Below are 20,747 nucleotides of genomic sequence, written 5' to 3' on the forward strand. Positions count from 1 at the left end.
TTGAGAATATGGCAAGATTCTTTTGGCATTCAACCTTGATGGTTACAACAGACTGCAAAAGACCAGAAAAGGCTAATTTAGTCATGCAATCAACCTGCCTACTCACCAATTGTAACCCTACAGCTAGTGAGATTAATACAGTGGCAGGAAATCAGCTTACCATGTCAAAAAGACAACATCGCCAGTTCTACACCTTATCTGGGTTCGCCAATTGTCGTCATCATTGCCATCGCTAGAGGTAAGGTAGAATTTTGTCGAGAGTCTTGAAAAGCCTGGCAAATAAAGAGCTTCACCTGGAAAGGCATTTCAATGTGCCACAAGTCTATCGTCCTAGAGCTAATCACACCCCTAACAACAATCCATATTAGTATAATCAATTGACAATATTCAGCGGCAACATTTCAATTTAGTAGGTGCAGACTACGGACTTTTTGTGTAGCAAGCAGTAGTATGACATCCAGTGAAAAAAATCAATCATTATCAAAACAATTGCTTAAATTGAAACCATTGCATATAGTGTCAAATAACAATTTATCACAACATCGCTGTATAATGGAAGGTCACATGAAAACAATAAAGAGTACATAGCTTGTTTAATCAACAACAGAATGCTCCCTTTTCCAGGTCAACAGATATACAGTCATACGTCAGCAAGTTATTCTAATATCGTTTTACTTTCTCCCCTATATAACATACAAAAGAAAAAAAAGAGAGGCATTTCAACATGATTTTCACATAGTAATGATCTAGGGTGACTACCAACCTAACATACTCCATATAAACGAATGAACTTTTAGTAGATTAGAAGATTGATTAATGCACAAAATGCAAGGCAGGCAGCTCAAGCGAAGTGTCAGTGTGAAACTCCATGCTAGTAGTTAGCAGTAGTTCTATTAGCTAAACAGTCTCATGGTAAGCAAACTAATTTTACTTTACAAAGCCACACATTGTTTGGGCCAACAACAGAGCATGCATCTCCACCAGCCAGCTCCTTACATCTCAAAAGCACCGATGTGACTAGCTAAAAAAGCAGTGATGTGACAGTTAAGCAATGAGCACCCTGTGCCGTCCTAGATCAACTACACCACTGATATGACAGTGGTCTTTATCATGGGGTCAATTTAAGAACCAGTTTTCCACGCTCAAGAATTAGTATATATGACTTGTAGTATACTTCAAGTGAAGAGATTCGTCAATTGACTTCTCATGCTTCATCTTTCCCTACTTGCTCCTACCATTCTTTCCCTACATACACTCAGCAAGTATGGCTCCAAGTTAGCCACCTTACAGAACAGGATCTTTACAAATACACTTGCTACTTAGATCAAAACTCATTAAAAAAAAACATGCAGAGAGCGCCACAATTTTCATGCAAAAGCAAGGTTAGTAGGCTGGCCATGCCTTTCTTCGGTCTTCCCCTTGTGCTGCTACTCACCATGGCTTCTCCTGCAACTTCATGCAATGAGAAGGAGAAGAGCTCCCTTCTACAGTTTATTGCTGAGCTATCATCACATGATGGTGGTGTTACCACGTCCTGGCGGAATGGCACAGACTGCTGCAAGTGGGAAGGCATCACTTGCAATGGACACGGAGCAGTTATGGAGGTGTCTCTAGCATCTAGAAGCCTAGAAGGAAGCATCTCCCCGTCCCTTGGCAAGCTCACCAGCTTGTTGCGCCTCAACCTCTCATACAACTCGCTCTCTGGTAACCTGCCATCAGAACTATTGTCATCTGGCAGCATCACTGTACTCGATGTGAGCTTCAACAGCCTCAACGGGGATCTGCATGAACCTCATCCTTCAATCACTGAGCAGCCGTTGCAAGCACTCAACATCTCAAGCAACTTGTTTACAGGAGAATTTCCATCTACAATGTGGGAGAAAACAAGAAATTTGATTTCCATCAATGCAAGCAACAATAGCTTCCAAGGATGGATACCATCTTCTTTTTGCATCAGCTCAACATCTGTTGCGGTGCTTGACCTTTCATTCAACCAATTCAGTGGCAGCATCCCTGCTGATATGGGTAAATGCTCTGCACTTAGAGTACTCAAGGCTGGCCACAACCACCTCAGTGGGCTCCTCCCAGATGAGCTCTTCAATGCTACACTGTTAGAGTACCTCTCTTTCCCAAACAATGGTTTGCAGGGATTACTTGATGGTGCACAAGTAATGAAGCTCAGAAATCTAGTTAACCTTGATCTTGGAGTCAATAGGCTAAATGGCAAGATTCCGGAAACTATAGGCCAGCTCAAGAGACTGGAGGGGCTCCATTTGAACAATAACAACATGTTTGGGGAGCTGCCATCAGCTCTGAGCAATTGCACAAATATCATAACGATTGACCTCAAGGGTAACAATTTCAGCGGAGAGCTTCACAAAGTCAACTTCTTCAACCTGCTCAATCTAAAAGCATTAGATCTTCTGTACAACAACTTCACTGGCACAATTCCAGAAAGCATCTACTCATGCAGCAACCTGATGGCATTGCGGCTATCTAGCAACAAGTTGCATGGGCAGCTATCACCAAGAATAGGCAATTTGAAATCTCTTGTTTTCCTGTCACTTGGTGCCAACACCTTCACAAATATCACAAATACGCTTCAGATCCTCAAGAACTGTGGGAATCTCACCTCCCTACTTATTGGATCCAGCTTCAAGGGTGAGGCCATACCACAAGATGAAACGATTGATGGTTTTCAGAATCTTCGGGTTCTTTCCATAACTGATTGCTCGTTGTCCGGGAAAATACCTCTTTGGCTGTCAAAGCTCAAAAATCTGGAGATCTTATTTTTGAACAGGAATCGGCTCACTGGAACAATTCCAGACTGGATCAGAAACTTAAATTCACTTTTCCTTCTGGACCTAGCATCTAATAACCTTACAGGGGAGTTACCGATGGCCTTAATGGAAATGCCAATGCTAAGGACAGAAAAGGCTGCAACCCATTTGGATACAAGGGTGTTTGAGCTACCTCTTTATTTCGCTCACACATTTCAATACCGGATAGCTACTACTTTCATGAAAACACTGGATCTTAGTCACAATAACTTAACGGGTGCGATTCCCCAGGAGTTTGTTCAGTTGAAATCACTTGAGAAGCTCAATTTGAGTTTCAACGGCTTGTCAGGAGAGATTTCGCAGCAACTCAGCAAGCTGACAAATCTGCAAATTTTAGACTTGTCTAGCAACCATCTCACAGGTGCAATCCCATCCGCACTGAACAACCTGCACTTCCTCTCTCAATTCAATGTTTCTCATAATGACCTGGAAGGACCTATTCCGAATGGAGGTCAGCTTAGTACATTTCCAAGTTCTAGCTTTGATGGGAACCCGAAGTTGTGTGGGATTATGGTTGCTAAACTCTGTGGCTCAGCTGAAGCACCTCCAGTCTCTGTTCCCTCCACAGAACAAACGGTCAGAAGGGTTGCCTTTGTGATTTCTTTTGGGGCTTTCTTTGCTGTAGGGGTGATATATGATCAAATAGTCTTGTCAAGGTATTTCGGTTAGTCTCAGTTTACATGTGAGATTATGATGGCTTTAGTGCTAATTATCTCCTGCTCAGGTTCAGCGATATCGATTATGGAGTTGTAAACCATATTTGACTCATTTTTCATGTCTACAAAAAGGGTAACTGGAGGGGATTTATAGGCCAGGACAGAGTAAACCATTTGGTGCAAATGCAAAAGAATGCAGCCATGTAAGCTGATCTGAATGGAAGCAGTCTAAATTTGTCAAGAAAATAAGAGATCTCTCCCGTTTGATTTCTGTGTCGCTATAATTTAATCATTCAATTTTGTTGCTGTACAATAACACTACACAATTAAATCATGATACATTTTCGCGCACACGATTATACAATATAAATGCAAGCAGAGCCAGCAACCCAAATCTCTGTGCGACAACGACAAGGGCGGTCAATCAAAAAGACGTAGGGCAATCCAAAATTTCGAGCAACAAGACGCGGTTATGCGCCTCCGATTTTTTCCCCCCATCAAACAAGGTTTATGCAGGATTTACCTTGGGAGCGCGCCTCACTTTCACTGGCACTTCCGCCCTGCACTCCGGCGACATCACGCCGGCGCGTGCGGCGCGCTAGGGCGGTCGAGTTGTCAGGAGCCGTTGCGCCGGTCGCGTCGCCGCCGCCGCGGCGTATCGCTGTCGCGCGCCGGAGGATGGCTGCCACCTGATCTGAGGATGGCTGCCGCCTGAACTTTTTTATTTTTATATTTTTTTTCGATTTCGCAGAAATAAATACTCGAAAGAAAAATTTGCAGAAACTGTTCAGTCATTTCGTACGGCGGAGCATCGCCGCCAGTTGAAACGGCAGTAAGAGGATGTACCGTTAGGGTGAAATGGTGGTAGAACCCCGTATACAGCTTACCGTCACGCCCTCCACCCGTCCGGCAGGCTATCCACAGGATGATATGGCGCGGAGTTCGAGGCTTTTTCGCCGCTTCAGTTGGCGATAGCGGGCCGCCGTTTGAAACGGTGGAAGTGAGGTCCTTCCGCTAAATGAGCCAGCGGGGCTAGCTGTTATAAAAGCGCGCGACCGCTCGAGGCACTCGACTCTTTCTTTTACCCCCGTCGCTAGAGACAAACCGAGAGCTAGAGAGAAGAGAAAGGGAGGGGAGGGAGAGAGGAGAAGGAAGGAAGGGAGGGAGGAGAAGGAAGGAAGGGAGGAAAGAAAGAAAGAAAGGGAGGGAGGGAGGGAGGAGGGGAGGGGAGTGGAGATTGAAGGTCCGCTCGTTGCTTCATTAGAGGCATTTTTGTAATCTCTTAGTTTAGTTAGTGTAGTGGATAGATCTAATAGTTAGTTTAGTGGATATAGGACATAAAAAAATGTAGATTAGTTAGTCTAGTGGATTTTAGATATAGGAAAATGTAGCTAAGTCAGATTAGAGGATTTAGTTTAGGTATTTAGTTGACAATAAAATTAGTTTGTTGATTTATGTAGATGAATTTTAGATGAATATTATTTGCAATGCTAGAGTTATATTATGTATAGGTATTCAGGATGTAGTTGTTTTAGGGTTAGTTGGAATTATTAGATTTAGTTAGAACTTTTGTTCTTGTCACGTATATTGACCCGTTGTTTAGAGTTACATTAATATAGTAATATTTTGTACCTATGATAGTATCACGTATATTGACCTAGTAAAATGAAATAAATTAAAAAAATGAATTAATTTGTTAGGTTGGACCGTATATTGAAATGTAGGTGTCGTTCAAGTCAACTGATTTAAGTTATTGAGAGTAACTTCGTGTCGTGTGTATTGGCAAGTATATCGGAAAGTTTATATTTACAAGTGTTCTATGATCCGGGGGTCCAGAAGGGGTAGATTTGAGTGGAATTTAGTTTTTCTGCAAGTATTTACCAAGAGCAAGAGAGAGGACTTGGGGAGGATATGCAGGTGGCTTTGTAAGGATTTCGATCTTGATAGAGATCAAGTGGATGTGTTTGTTAGGGTTGTAGTGAGGAGACGGCCTAACATAAACTTTTAGGAGCTGATCTCGCTTGAAGGAATCCAAAACTACCGGGCTTATGTAGAAGGTTGTACGAATCGTAGTTTACCGCTCATATTGTATCTTCAAGTGTTCACGAAGGCTGGGTCTAGCAGTCAGATGGAAGAAGATGTGGGAGGTGCTGAAGTTGAAGCCGAGGAAGCTGTAGAGAGTACTGATGGACAAAATGAAGAAGTTCATGAACAGGGGGCAGAAGAGGGAGATGCAGAGGATGATGTTGCAACCCATAAGCCAAATAGGGAGGCTGACGAGGGGGAAGACATGTCTGAGTTAGTTGAGCAGGTGGAGAGGGAAGGAGAAGAGGCTAATGGTGCCATGGATGATAACTCGTCAGATGAGGAAGATGCTTACCCTGTTCCGCGGAACTGGTCAACTTATGACCATTCCGCCCTACTGGTCAATGTAGAGGAAAATATCCCTTGGGAGTACAGGGAGAATGAGGTTTGCGTGGGTGCTATGTACCCCAGTGGGGATGGGGTGAAAGCAGCTGTGAAGTGATGGTCCACTTTATTTTTGCAGTGTCAGTTCAGGGTGGTGAAGAGCAACCCGACGGTGTATGATGTGTGCTGTGTGAGAAGCAATTGCCCGTTTAGGGTGCACCCATGCTAGGGAAGTGGAAGGATTACTGGGAGATGACTAAAGTGGTTGAGCACCAATGCTTGCTGGATGAATTGGAAGGAACACACCGCAACCTCACTACTGATTTTGTTGCTCAATTCATGTATCCTCAGATAGTGGAGAATCCCAGCTTCGAGCCTAAGTTGATTGTTTGTGCCATAGAGAAGAACTTCAAGTACAAGATTAGCTACAACAAGCCTACCGAGCCAAGCAGAAGGCGCTGGAGGTGAAGTGGGGTACGTACGAAGCATCGTATGACAACCTCCCTCTCCTGTTTCACACCATATGCCAGAGGAACCCAGAAAGCTACTACGACTTGAAAGCCTATCCATGTGCTCAGTTTCTAGGCAAACAGGTCCTGCAGCGGTTGTTCCTTACTTGGGTCCTTGCATTGAGGCTTTTCAGCGATATGGCCTAGTCATTTGCATTGATGGCACATTTTTTACTAGAAGGTATAAAGGCACAATCTTGATAGCTATTGGGTCCGATGGTAACAATCAGGTGTTGTTGCTGGCGATCACCTTTGTGGAGAAGGAGTCTGGAGATAGCTGATATTGGTTCCTGGAGAGGGTGAAGCAGATGATTGTGAAGGATGTGGAGGTTATCTGCCTAATTCATGATTGGCACAGAAGCATTCTACAAGCAATCGAAAACCTACAGAATGAAAGTGTAGCATTTTAGAGTGCCAATATGGCTGGACTTGAAGAGTAGGTGGTGCATGAGGTATATGGGTGCATGAGGCACGTGCTGCTCGACTTGAGGAAGAACGACGCGTCTGCCAACAATAAATCCGTTTGAAGGGCATGAAGGATCAACTGCAGAGATGACGTGAGGAGTTAGGTGTTCGAGAGGCATCACTCAAACGGTGGGAGGAAAAATTCGAAGCTCGTCAGGTGCAGCTCCTCCAAGAAGAAGAACGACAGAAGAAGATGGAGCAGCAGGAGGTAGAATCTTCCTCCAAAATAGCAAGGAAGGGAAAACTTTCCCGATTCACCCAGTAGAACGTTACATGTCCTCCACCGATTTACATTACCTAAGGCATTCTATCCTAGCGAAGGTGCTCTTTTAGGTTTGCCATGTTGGGCGCCTCGGATGTTATTGTACTGTTGCTTGTATTGTTGCTTCTACTATTATAACATTTCATCTCCTTTCATCGAGTACTCAGATTCCACACTATTCCAATTACACTACTCTGCGGCAAGTACAATACTCAAATACCACTGTTGTCGTGAACCCTCACTGAAAAGCATACACTACACACTGTTGACGTGAATCCTCACTAAAAAGCCTACACTATATACTGTTGACATGAACCCTTACTAAAAAAGGCTACTTTATAGACTGTCAGGACCCTTAATGTGATGCCTTCTCAGACGGATGGGACGCCACACTTACACCTACGTCCCTGCACCTGCAAAGGCTATATGTACCATTTCTCAGGATGATTGAACACGACGTCGTACTAAGCACATGGAGCGCATCACGTCTTCATCTCAACACTTCTTATATTGAAGCCCCCTCTTCCAGATCCTTCCACGCCACTGAGCACAAGTAAGACTCCCATATCCTTCCACGCCACTAACCACAAGTAAGACTCCCATATCCTTCTACGCCACTGAGCACGAGTAAGAACTATGGCATCCGCAAGAGGGAGAGGTCGTGGGAAGAGGGGAAGAGAAGGGGGTGCTCCTATTCCAACCATCACTTGGTCAGGTCCTTTTGGTCCAACGGGGCATGAGGCATCCCTCGACAAGTTTCCTTTAGAGGACAAGGTTAACTACGCCTCTCCAAACTCCCTTAGGCTTTATGACGACCATCAGGATGCGTGGCCAATGTGTCATCATAACATGGCTTGTGTAGTCTAGCTCTATGACGGCTACGGTGATGAAAGTCGCATTTCTTTCGATGCTCGTATGGGTTGGTGAGTAAAGTTATTACTTCATTACTCTTCCTAAGCTTCTCGTGCTTCAAACTAACATCACGTTCAGACCTATCTCGATGAAGGAAACTGCTGCTACACCAAGTGGGGCAATCCACCAGTTCCTAAACCAACCCAGGAGTAGATACACTACCTGAAGTGCAAGATCTTTGACCTGGAGCATAAGGTCAAGGATCTTCAGTCCGAAGTTGACGCGAATCCTTGGGCGGTTGACATCGCAGGTGACTTGATTTGCACCGATCCATGGTGCAAGTGCCCCTACCACCACAACAAGGATTGCCCCTCGTCTCCGCCATCCTCTAAGGGTGCTGGCTACTATGAAGCTGGGCCGTCGCAGTCCTCGCAGAGCCAGTTCTACTAGGAAGTAGACATGGCTCTTTCCCCTGCTATTTCAATTACTGCTAGGTTTAGCAACATGCCACTTGGTTTAGGAATTTCGTTTGGATCCGTTGTAATCTCGCTGGAAACAACTATGTATCTAATGGCTGGGAGTTTAATCATTTCCAATTATTTCATTCAATCACTCTACCTCTCTCAAATTACAAAGTTACATATTGCAATGGAACTACATATTTCACTTCTAAAAATATCATACAAAATTACACGAAAAATAAATAATCAAAATTAAAACAGAGCTATAGTGGAGTTATAGCCGTTTGAACGGCTATAGCATCCTACAACTCGCTAACACCGGCTAAACTTGGTTTAAGCCCGCTACCACTTGAAACGATGGAAGGCCACCCACCGCCGTACGAAATGGCGGTAGAATGGCTAAAGCAAGCTACCGCCATTTCGTACGGCGAAAAACAATGCATGTGCAACGCTCCGGACCTCCTAGCACCAATCCAAGCCGGTGGAAGCAGACCTATCGCCGTTTCGTACGGTGGTATAGGTCTATTTCTGCAAATTTTGCGTTGGACTATTTATTTCTGCAAAATCGTAAAACAACAAATATAAAAATAAAAAAGTTCGCTGACGCCTCATACTGGGCCCTGTGCTACTGCTTGCTCAGACCTTTTGATAGTTGGGCCGACCAGATAAATCATCTTGGGCCGCAACCTCGCGGGATGCAAATTTTGTCTCATTTTTCAATGTGACTGGCATTGGACACACTTGGGCCGCAACCTAACAGGTGGTTCTCAAAAAAAAAACTCTGGGGTGCAAATTATGTGAAAATCTTCCATCAAAAAATATTTAGGTGAAAAACGCTTCAAAAGTTACATCTGAATCTCTTGCACTTGATTTTTTCTTAAGATACATTTGGATTCAAATCTTTATTCATAAATTCAAATACCCCCACTGGGCCAGGGATCTAACAGCTAGGACAAAACCAAATCCAGATATTTTCTAGGTGTTTGGCATCCAGATTAAAGACGTTGCAAAATTCATGTATGTTGAGATGGTTCCGCACCAGAATTTTAAGTTACACTAAATCAACTTAGAAATTGTACCCAAAGATCACTGTTACGCTAACTTGAAATCAAGTTTAAATTGACTGTAACTAGAAATTCATGTGCTTCCATCTTAACACCAGAATTTTGTTTTCTTTCCTCCTGCTCCATGCTTGCTAATTAGGAAGGAGCATGAGGAAAGAAATGAGAGTAGAAAAATTTGGGCGTGGCTAGTAGAGCCGAATTCCTTTCCTGGGCGTGCTTTCCTGCACGACGCTTACGCTAGCATCATCTCTTCCTTCTTTGAGATCTTTGCAACCAGATCCCTTGCAATCGTGTGTCACCATGCTCATGTGTTTGGAGATCGCGCAGGGGATGAATGGATGATGTACCTCGGGGAGCAGGGGGAGGCAGCTCCTCCGGTGGAAGCCGGGGCCACTTCGTCCAGCCTCTTCTTCCTCGTGTTGATTGCCGGCAGCCATCCGGCTCGGTCCGTTTGCTTCAGCTTGCCCGTGAGGTAGACAACGTCCCCGTCATGGATGCTCAAGGCTGGGGCGCCTGCGACGTGGTTCTTGGTCAGTGTCGTCACCGCTTCTGATCCAGAACCGCCACCATTATAGGTCCTCAGCTCAGGTGGCAGCAGGTCGAGATGCCCCAGGTTGTCGATCACGATGTCGTCGGCGCAGGCGTCGCAGTCCTTGATCCAATGGTCCGAGTTGTGGAGCTCCCTGCTCCACGTGACGACCCTCCAGCCATCGTTCGTTCCGAGAGCCAAAAGTTTATTTATGAAAAAATTTCTTGCTGTTCCCTGCCATATACGGAGTACAAGTTTTAATTAAACTACATGGAAATCAAACTTGCAGTCTATAAAGATGACTGGAGGCAGCAACCATACTCCTACTTGATGTCTTGGTCTTGACTAAAAAAAAATCTAACAAAATATGAATGGATAGAGGCTACAAATATCTAGGTTCGTTCATGCAAAATTTTGCCAGCTATCTAATTGATATCTATGCCTATCCTCTGAGTTATCCTACAAGAAGCGAGCCATTTGAGAATTTATAAGGTCAATAACCCATTTAGAAAACTTGATAATGGAGAGTAAATAAAATGGCATGCTACCTCAGCAAGCTTTCAGTAATTAAGGTAAGGGTCCCTCCATATGAGAGAAGTTTACCTCTCCATCAAGCCATGTGAGGTTAATTTGTTATGAGTAAATTATTTGGAGAGTGCTAGAAACTTTGCATTGTCTTATGCTTGTTTAAGCGAGTGTTTGGACTGAAAATAAATTGTCATAGTAGCCAAATACTCTTTTTAGATGATTCCTTAGAAAATAGAATGTAACATTAGGAAACGCAACTAACTAGTTCTCTCCTCTTTTCCGATTGTTTCTCTCTAAACAAAAATCATTCTTTTCTCATGCTTAGGAGAGACGGTTATGGGATATCTGTGGCAACGCGTGCGCATCACATATGGGTATCTGTGGCAAAATGTAAGCATATTATACACTAATGGATTCTTTGCTTTTGGTAATTGCAACGTGACAGAGTGACAACAAGCTAATTATTTAGGAGCCGCACCTAATGCGCAAGGAAATTGCAGAAACACGTGGGGATGAAGAACAGAACGAAACATGAGGACAAGGAATATCACTGACCCATCGAGTAAATGTTTAATGCTCTGGCTAGCAGGATAGATGTGTCTTGGGATCCTGGAGGTCAACTAGCTGTTCAATCTTCCCCCACAACTTGCAATTTGATTAATTGATACAATCTGAATCTGATACTAAACTTGACAGCCCTTCACCCGTGCAGGTCAGTTTGTCATTCATAATGCAGACACGACAGCCTCCTAATCAAGCTCAACAACTGATGCCTCTTGGGTTGAGTGGAACTTCTGTTGCAGCCACCACGATCACCCACGAGAATGATTCTTGCTGTCTGCTGGTTCGGCTGTGCAGTTGCTTCAACCTCTTTCGCTATATAATGAGGGAAGCCAAAGCTGGGAAGGGACCATTGCAGCAGCTTGACTTCTCTTCCATCTCCAGTGGAAAGAGTCTTCATAACTTCGCTTCCATTCCAAGCATGGCCTGCCACCTGAGATCTGCGAGTGTGCCCTCAAGCCCTCGCTCCAATGGAACCAATGTCGAGGAACAGATCCGGAGCCTGACAGCAGCCATCTCTTCTCCATCTGCAACCATCCAAACCATGATTGATGGTCTGTCCAAGCTCGGGACCATCTACAGCTGCATCGATGAGCTCATTTGCTTTCCCAGCAGCCAGCGTCAACAAAGGAAGGCAGTGGAGGAGGAGCTTGAGTGCTCTCTCGTCTTGCTCGACCTCTGTGATGCCATGCAAGAAAGCTTCGCAGAATTCAGGACGAGCATCCAGGAGATGCAATTGGGCCTAAAGAGAGGAGATGATGTGGCTGTTCAGGCCAAGGCTCAGTCTTACGCTCGTTCGGTCAAGAAGGCGCAAAAGCAGTTCAAGAAGATCAACAGCAAGGTTGCTCTTGACACTGATAACTGCAGGGTGATCAAGCTATTGTCTGAAGCAAGAGAACTTGCTCTGTCGATGCTGGAATCGACATTGTACCTCCTGTCAAAGGAGATCTTGATGCCGAGTGCTAGCAAGTGGTCTCTTGTTTCCAAGGCATTCCAGAAGAAGAGAGTCTTGTGCAAGGAGGAGCAATTGCAGGTCTTGGAGTTGGAGATTGTTGATCTTGAGAGCGAACTCCAGATTGTCTTCAGGAGACTGATCCAATCCAGGGTCTCGCTTCTCAACACTCTTAGCCTGTAGAAAGATCATACACAAACAAACTCAGTTTTCCTGCGATTAGCATCCACCTTTTAGAGGATTGGCTGATCATCAAAACAATTTGATGTATATATGTGAAAGTGTACAGAAAAATACACAATGAAAGAGCAAAGTTTTGATCCATTTGATATTGTCAATATTGTCTGATGTTTGTTTTTTTTTGGGTCCCAACTTGACATAGAAGACAGCTAAATTGCTAAACTAGGATCTTGAGATAAAGTTTTGCATCGAAGAAAATCCCTTTAACTCTTTATTTTTGGTTTATAAAAGAAATTAGTAGTCCTTTGATGAGATGGACACGGTTAGTGTTCACATGTGATGTGGCTCAACAACAGGCACAAGATCCTTGTGAAGTGGATCTTGCTCTGTTTAACTGATAGCATGCCAGCTCAAGCCACGAGATTTGAGCTCGCAATTGATAATTGTTTAGTTCTAGAACTAGCCGCTATTCTGATTCTTGCTGCCAATACTTGGAACATGATGATGTGGTTTGGTTAGTTCCAACGGTCAAGAAATTTGGACAGCATGTGGATCATCTCGAAATTGCAAACTTCAGATTCCAAATGCTGGAAGCACCAGCAGGCAGGACAAAGTGGCACGAAGAATCATGAATGCTAAAGTCAAATGTTCAACAGCATCCAGCTCTTCTCACGATCTGAATCTATCATTAAACTCGGCACTCGTGCAGATGACTTTGCTGCCGATTAGCGAAACATCCCACGCTGATCATTAGCTCAATAAAACTTAGAAGAGATGCCTCTAAAGATGAACAAACAAAAAAACAAGTGGATACCTGGCTTTGTCGCTGCAGCACAGGCACCTCACCATCGATGAGATTCTTGCTGTCTATATGGTCACCGATGCCACTTCTTCAGCTTGTTCTGTTATATATAGAGGCAAGCCATAGCCGGATCGACGCCATTGCAGCGGCTTCATCTCTTCTTTTCCACTCTGAAATTCCTGTAACCAACAGCATTTGTTGTATGCATTGCCATTTGCCAAGCATGTTATGCAGCGCTACTGATTTTGCAGTGTACTAAATGCTTTGCAATCGCCCAAACAACCATAAACTGCATCATTTCACAAGATGCAAGAAGGGGCAAGAAAAAGGTGCAGAGTGCAACCGAATCTAATATTTAAGCTGCATCGGATCAATCAAACGTTTAGCCTTTACCTTTAATCGCGGAGTAGGTCGCAGGCGGCCGGAGGGGGAGGGCGCAGCGGTGATTTGGGGCCACTCCCGAGTCCCCACCGAGGGCGCACGGATGGGTGCGGTTCCCAGCGCACGAGAAGGGACAGATGCTATCTGGCGATACTCCCACGACCTGAACTCCGGCCTCTTGTGGCGCCGGCGCCGGCCGCCGGTGGACGGGAACGGATGTTATGGGCCATGGGGAGAGCCGAAGCAAATGAGGACTGCTATGCTAAAAGTTAGGGGTTTATTGCAAAATACTGGATCGCGATCCATTTTTGGAGGTTTTATGAAAATATTTAGGGGTTCATACGTAAAATTGGCTGGAATCTTGGGGAGCTGGGGCCTGGGGGCGATGGGATGCGGAGCCGCGGCGCAGAGGACAACGGCGGCGGAGGCTCTGCAGGACGACCGGCCGGCCGCCCTCCAAGGTCGCCACCGCACCCCGTTTCGCATCCGCAACTGGTTCGCCGGCGTGTGATTCGCGTCCCTTGGCCGCGGCAACCGGAGGCGAACGGACGAACTGGTGAGCCTCCGCCCGCCTCCTCCCCACTTCCATGAACGCGGTCGATTAGCTTCAGCGTTAAATCATGTCGCTTGCGTAATCAGTCTCACATTTATTCTTCATTCCAGAGCGAATCATTCACGGCATCCATGTTTTCTAGAAGCGGAAGCATCGACGTCTCGAGGAAATCTGTGGTCCGAATTCCCTTGCAGGGGACCTGCTTTACATTTCACAGCACAAGAAATAGATCAGGAGGAGAAAGGTTGAAGTCAGCTGAAATGAGGTCAGGCTTAGTTGCTCGTGAAGATAGCATTGTAAATGTACTGATTGTTTACAAACACTTTCAACAAAATTGCAAAGCTAACTCGTGTGAAGTTATTTCTGTTCTGAGTAAATTTACCCCCCTTTACATTTTAATCTAGCTGAGGATCCTTTAGAAATCTTGGTTGAAAGTGCACTGGCTCATAGCCTTATGGGCATGCGAGCACTTAGTTCCACATATCGTAGAAAGCGTCGCTTTGCCATTTTACAGATTTACTATGACATTACCATAGTATTTTTCCTGTGAAAAATTATTTGGAGAGTGCTAGAAAACTTAAGATCTGGTGTTTGCTTGTTTAAACAAATGATTGCACTGAAGGTAGATTTTCATAGTAGTGAAATATTCTGCATAGATGATTCCTTAGAAAATCAAATATCAAATGTAACTTCAGTAAATATTTACTTGTGTCTCTTTACCCCATAAAACACACTGTCAAGTGTAAACACAAGTGACAAGTTCTCTTCTCCTCTGTTTTCTACTGTTTCCCTCTAAACAATAATATCTTATATCACGATTTTTAGGGGAGATGGATATCTGTTGCAAAACGTGCGTGTATGATACACCTGAAACAGAAACATTAGGACAAGGACTATCACTGATCCGTTGTGCAATGCTGTGATCACCTGCTTAAACATGTCTTGGGATCTGGAGGTGAGAGAAGTCAACTAGCTGTTTGTAGCTTCCACCGGCAGCTTGCATGTTAATTAATTGATCACGATCTGAATCTGATACTGAACTTGATAGCCCTTCACCCGTGCAGTTCAGTTTGCCATCCATAATGCAGACATGACAGCCTCCTAATTGAGCTCAACCACCAATGCCTCTTGGGTTGAGTGGCTTCTGTCACAGCTCACCATGATCACACATGAGATTGATTCTTGCTGTCTGCTAGTTCAGCTGTGCAGTTGCATCAACCTCTTTCCCTATATAAAGAGGGAAGCCAAAGCTGGGAAGACACAGTTGCAGCAGCTTGACTTCTCTTCCATCTCCAGCAAAAAGAGGCTTCATAACTTCCCCTTCCATTCCAAGCATGGCCTGCCACCTGAGGTCCGTGAGTGTGCCCTCCAGCCCTTGCTCCAGCGGAACCAATGTCAAGGAACAGATCCAGATCCTGAAGGCAACTGTCTCTACTCCCTCTGCGACCATTGAAACCATAATTGATGGTCTGTCCAAGCTCGGGAGCATCTACAGCTGCATCGATGAGCTCATTTGCTTTCCCAGCAGCCAGCGTCAACAGAGGAAGACAGTAGAGGAGGAGCTTGAGCGCTCTCTCGTCTTGCTTGACCTCTGCAACGCCGTGCAAGAGAGCTTCGCAGAATTCAGGACGAGCATCCAAGAGATGCAATTGGGCCTCAAGAGAGGAGATGATGTGGCTGTTCAGGCCAAGGCTCAGTCTTACGCTCGTTCGGTCAAGAAGGCGCACAAGCAGTTCAAGAAGATCAACAGCAAGGTTGCTCTTGACACTGATAACTGCAGGGTGGTCAAGCTATTGTCTGAAGCAAGAGAACTTGCTCTATCCATGCTGGAATCGACATTGTACCTCCTGTCAAAGGAGATCTTGATGCCGAGTGCTAGCAAGTGGTCTCTTGTCTCCAAGGCATTCCAGAAGAAGAGAGTCGCGTGCAAGGAGGAGCAACTGCAGGTCTTGGAGTTGGAGATTGTTGATCTTGAGAGCGAACTCCAGATTGTCTTCAGGAGACTGATCCAATGCAGGGTCTCGCTTCTCAACACTCTTAGCCTGTAGAAAGATCATACAACAACCAACTCAGATTCTCTGCGATTAGCATCCGCCTTTTAGAGGAATGGCTGATCATCAAAACAATTTTGATGTATATATGAGAGAAAGTGTACAGAAAAATACTGTATGAAAGAGCAAAGTTTTGATCCATTTGATGTTGTCAACATTGTCTGATCTTTATTTTTATTTTTATTTTGGGGGGGGGGGGGGGGGGGGGGGGGTCCAAACTTGACACAGAAGACAGCTAAATTTCTAAACTATAACCTTAAATTGGGAGATTCAGATAAAGTATTGTGTTGAAAAAAATCCCTTTAACTCTTTATTTTTGGTATTGTAAAGGAAATTAGTAGTTGTTTGATGAGATGGACACTGTCAATATTCACATGCGATGTGGCTCAACAACAGGCACAAGATCCTTCTGAAGTGGATCTTGCTCTGGTTAGCTGATAGCATGCCAGCTCAATTGATAATTGATTAGCCATTGAGTAAGATGGTATTCTGATTCTTGCTGCCAATACTCGGAACATGATGATGTGGTTCGGTTAGTCCCAACGCTTAAGAAATTTTGACGCATGTGGATCATCTTGAAATCAGAAACTTCAGATTCTAAATGCTGGGGCATGAAGAATCATGAATGGTGAAGTCAACAGCAGGCATCTCTCCTCACGATCTGAATCTATCATTTAACTAGGCACTCGTGCAGATGAATTTGCTGCTGATTATCCAAACATCCCACGCTGATCATTAGCTCAACTAAAGTTAGAAGAGATGCCTCTAAAGCTTTAACAAAAAAAAAACATCTGGATTGCTGGCTTTGTCGCTGCAGCCAAGTACCTCATCGTCGATGAGATTCTTGCTGTCTACAATGTCAGCGATGGCACTTCTTTAGCATGTTCTGTTATATATAGAGGTAAGCCATAGCCGGATCGACACCATTGCAGTGGCTTCTCTTCTTTTCCGCTTTGAAATTCCTTTAATCCAACAACATTTGTCGTATGCATTGCCAAACATGTTACGCAGCTACTGATTCTGCAGCTTACTGAATGCAAGACGCAAAGCAGCGGTAAGCAAAAGGTGCAGAATGCAACCAAATCCAAGCGATCTCAGGCACTCAGCTGCATCAAATCAATCAAACGTACCTCCATTCACGGAGTAGGTCGGCGGCGGCCGGAGGGGGAGGGCGCAGGTTGACACGGCGCGGATGATGCCGGCATGCCGCTGCACGGCGCAGAAGGGACAGAAGAACGGTGGGCGGAGGAAAGGATCAGGATTCAGGAAACCCACGATGAGGTAGAGATGCTATCTGTCGATTCTCCCACCTCCAGAACTCCGGCCTCTTCCGGCGGCGGACGGGAACTGATGCCACGGGGAGAGAGCAGAAGCACATGAGGACTGATCTGCAAACAGTTAGGGGGTTTCTGCAAATATTTGGGTCGCGGTCAATAATCGATATCCGATTTAGGGGGTTTATACAAAATATTGGATCGCGATTATTAATCTCGATCCAACATAGGGGGTTTTATGTAAAAAATTGGATCGCGATTATTAATCGAGATCCTATTTGGGGGTTTTGTGTAAAATATTGGACCGCGATCAATAGTCGCGATCCATTTTAGGGGGTTTTACGAAAATAAGTTAGGTGGTCATACGTAAGGCTGGAACCTGTGGGGCGGCGAGGTGAGGCGGACTGGCGGAGGACAACCGGGGCGGAGGCTCTGCGGGACGGACGGCCGCCCGCCCGCCTTCCAAGGTCGCTAGTCGCCACCGCAGCCCGTTTCGCATACGAACCTGGGTCGACGGCGTGTGATTCGCAGCCCTTGGTCGCCGTCGCCGCAACTGGTGAGCCTCCATCCGCCGCCTCCCCTCTTCCATGAACGGGGTCGATTTGCTTCCTTTAGTTTCCTACTGTAGCTAGTAGTATTCTCTTGAGTACTTCAGCGTTAAATCACGCCACCTGCGTGATCAGTATCTCAGTTATTCTCAATCTGATCCAAATGCCCTTGCAGGGACCTGCTTCACATTTCACAACAAAAGGAACAGAGCAGGATTCGGAGAAAAAAATTTTGAAGCCAGCTAAACTGAGGTTAGGCTCTTAGTTGCTCGTGAAAAATAGCACTATAATGTACTGACTATTTTCCAAATACTTTTCAACGAAATTGCAAAGCTAACTCATGTGAAGTTATGTCTGTCCTGAGAAAATTATCCCCTTTGTTGCATTTTAATCTAGCTGCAGATCCCTTAGAAATATTAGTTAAAAAGTGCACTAGCTCATGGCCTTGTGGGCATGACATGCCATTTTACAACATTGCTTATATATGTTACTACTACTACTATTCTTCTCGTGCAAAATTATTTCAAGAGTGCTAGCAAATTGAGATTTGGTTTATGCTTGTTTAAACGAATGTTTGCACTGAAGGTAAATTTTCTTCGTATCGAAATATTTTGCATAGATGATTCGTTAGAAAATCAAATGTAACTTCAGTAGATATTTACTTGTGTCTCGTTACCCCAGAAAACCACCGTGAAGTCTGAACAAAATAGGGAATTGTGCTGATACAACATGAGTGACGATTTCTCTTCTCTTCTGTTTTCTGTTCTTTCCCTCTAAAAAATCATATTTTTTCTCACAATTTTCAGGAGAGATGGATATCCATTGCAAAGCGTGCACATATTATACACTTGAAAGTTGAAACAGAAACATAGGACAAAGACTATCCTTAATCCGTTGTGCAGTGCTGTGATCAGCTGGTTAAACATGTCTTGTGACCTGGAGGTGAGGCAAAGTCAACTAGCTATTCGTTCTTCCACCAGAAACTTGCATGTTAATTAATCGGTCACGATCTGAATCTTTTACTAAACACGATGGCCCTTCACCCGTGCAGTTCAGTTTGTCAACCGTAATGCAGACATGACAGCCTCCTAATCAAGCTCAACCAGCGATGCCTCTTTGGTTGAGTGGCTTCTGTCGCAGCTCACCACGATTTACACATGATAATGATTCTTGCTGTCTGCTGGTTCAGCTGTGCGGTTGCTTCAACCTCTTTCCCTATATAAAGAGGAAGCCAAAGCTGGGAAGACAACATTTCAGTACTTCTCTTTGATCTCCAGCAAAAAGAGTCTTCATAACTTCGCTTCCATTCCAACTTCAAAAGCATGGCCTGCCACCTGAGATCCGCGAGTGTGCCCTCAAGCCCTCGCTCCAACGGAACCAATGTCGAGGAACAGATCCGGAGCCTGACAGCAGCCATCTCTTCTCCCTCTGCAACCATCCAAACCATGATTGATGGTCTGTCCAAGCTCGGGAGCATCCACAGCTGCATCGATGAGCTCATTTGCTTTCCCAGCAGCCAGCGTCAACAAAGGAAGGCAGTGGAGGAGGAGCTTGAGTGCTCTCTCGTCTTGCTCGACCTCTGTGATGCCATGCAAGAAAGCTTCGCAGAATTCAGGACGAGCATCCAAGAGATGCAATTGGGCCTCAAGAGAGGAGATGATGTGGCTGTTCAGGCCAAGGCTCAGTCTTACGCTCGTTCGGTCAAGAAGGCGCAAAAGCAGTTCAAGAAGATCAACAGCAAGGTTGCTCTTGACACTGATAACTGCAGGGTGGTCAAGCTATTGTCTGAAGCAAGAGAACTTGCTCTATCCATGCTGGAATCGACATTGTACCTCCTGTCAAAGGAGATCTTGATGCCGAGTGCTAGCAAGTGGTCTCTTGTCTCCAAGGCATTCCAGAAGAAGAGAGTCGCGTGCAAGGAGGAGCAATTACAGGTCTTGGAGTTGGAGATTGTTGATCTTGAGAGCGAACTCCAGATTGTCTTCAGGAGACTGATCCAATCCAGGGTCTCGCTTCTCAACACTCTTAGCCTGTAGAAAGATCATACACCAACCAACTCCGAATTCCTGCGATTAGCATCCGCCTTTTAGAGGATTGGCTGATCATCGAAACAATTTTGATGTATATATGAGACAAAGTGTACAGAAAGATACTCAATGAAAGAGCAAAGTTTTGATCCATTTGATGTTGTCAACATTGTCGGATCTTTGTTTTTTTTTTTTGGGGGGGGGGGGGGGGGGTCCAAACTTGGCACAGAAGACAGCTAAATTTCTAAACTATAACCTTAAATTGTGAGCTTCAGGTAAAGTATTGTATTGAAAAAAAAATCCCTTTAACTCTTTATTTTTGGTATTGTAAAGGAAATTAGTAGTTGTTTGATGAGATGGACACTGTCAATATTCACATGCGATGTGGCTCAACAACAGGCACAGGATCCTTCTGAATTGGATCTTGCTCTGCTTAACTGATAGCATGCCAACTAAATTGATAATTGATTACCTCTAGAATAAGATGATATTCTGATTCTTGCTGCCAATACTTGGAACATGATTATGTGGTTTGGTTAGATCCAACTCTTAAGAAACTTGAGCAGCATGCGGATCATCTTGAAATTGCAAACTTCAGATTCCAAATGTTGGAAGCGCCAGCAGGCAGGACAGTACAGCATGAAGAACCATGAATGCTGAAGTAAACTTTTCAATAGCAGGCAGCTCTTCTCACAATCTGAATCTATCATTAAACTAGGCACTCGTGCAGATGAGTTTGCCGCCAATTATCGAAACATGCCACGCTGATCATTAGTTCAACTACAGTTAGAGATGCTTCTAAAGCTGAACAAGCAAAAAACATGGGGACAGCTTGGCTTTGTC

The 20,747-nt window shown here is 44.7% G+C and overlaps 4 protein-coding genes across 5 annotated transcripts; all 4 read left to right on the forward strand.

The window, feature by feature from the left end:
• Positions 1 to 1,211: 1,211 nt before the first annotated feature.
• Positions 1,212 to 3,842, forward strand: LOC117848341 (uncharacterized). Its single transcript, XM_034729702.2, has one exon. It carries the CDS (start codon positions 1,347 to 1,349, stop codon positions 3,507 to 3,509), a length of 2,163 nt encoding a protein of 720 aa, XP_034585593.1. The 5' UTR covers positions 1,212 to 1,346; the 3' UTR covers positions 3,510 to 3,842.
• A 7,269-nt stretch (positions 3,843 to 11,111) lies between these two features.
• LOC117848383 (uncharacterized) lies at positions 11,112 to 12,581 on the forward strand. The gene has a single exon (XM_034729766.2). It carries the CDS (start codon positions 11,306 to 11,308, stop codon positions 12,269 to 12,271), a length of 966 nt encoding a protein of 321 aa, XP_034585657.1. The 5' UTR covers positions 11,112 to 11,305; the 3' UTR covers positions 12,272 to 12,581.
• A 2,757-nt stretch (positions 12,582 to 15,338) lies between these two features.
• LOC117848419 (uncharacterized) lies at positions 15,339 to 16,210 on the forward strand. Its single transcript, XM_034729827.2, has one exon. It carries the CDS (start codon positions 15,339 to 15,341, stop codon positions 16,050 to 16,052), a length of 714 nt encoding a protein of 237 aa, XP_034585718.1. The 3' UTR covers positions 16,053 to 16,210.
• Positions 16,211 to 17,675: 1,465 nt separating this feature from the next.
• On the forward strand, positions 17,676 to 20,057 carry LOC117848409 (uncharacterized). 2 transcript variants are annotated; one of them, XM_034729817.2, is made up of 4 exons: positions 17,676 to 17,885; positions 18,053 to 18,129; positions 18,684 to 18,819; positions 18,929 to 20,057. In XM_034729817.2, exon 4 carries the CDS (start codon positions 19,200 to 19,202, stop codon positions 19,911 to 19,913), a length of 714 nt encoding a protein of 237 aa, XP_034585708.1. In that variant the 5' UTR covers positions 17,676 to 17,885; positions 18,053 to 18,129; positions 18,684 to 18,819; positions 18,929 to 19,199; the 3' UTR covers positions 19,914 to 20,057. The 2 variants fall into 2 exon arrangements, with proteins under 2 accessions (XP_034585708.1, XP_072148110.1); XM_072292009.1 differs by having other exon boundaries at positions 18,684 to 20,057.
• Positions 20,058 to 20,747: the final 690 nt, after the last annotated feature.

Source organism: Setaria viridis, chromosome 1, assembly GCF_005286985.2.
Source record: "Setaria viridis chromosome 1, Setaria_viridis_v4.0, whole genome shotgun sequence".
In the NCBI taxonomy this organism is placed as follows: domain Eukaryota; kingdom Viridiplantae; phylum Streptophyta; class Magnoliopsida; order Poales; family Poaceae; genus Setaria; species Setaria viridis.

What these genes read in the sequence shown, in the direction of transcription:
- LOC117848341 (XM_034729702.2), top strand. Translation starts at nt 1,347, where the DNA reads ATGCAGAGAGCGCCACAATTTTCATGCAAAAGCAAGGTTAGTAGGCTG.
- LOC117848383 (XM_034729766.2), top strand. Translation starts at nt 11,306, where the DNA reads ATGCAGACACGACAGCCTCCTAATCAAGCTCAACAACTGATGCCTCTT.
- LOC117848419 (XM_034729827.2), top strand. Translation starts at nt 15,339, where the DNA reads ATGGCCTGCCACCTGAGGTCCGTGAGTGTGCCCTCCAGCCCTTGCTCC.
- LOC117848409 (XM_072292009.1), top strand. Translation starts at nt 19,200, where the DNA reads ATGGCCTGCCACCTGAGATCCGCGAGTGTGCCCTCAAGCCCTCGCTCC.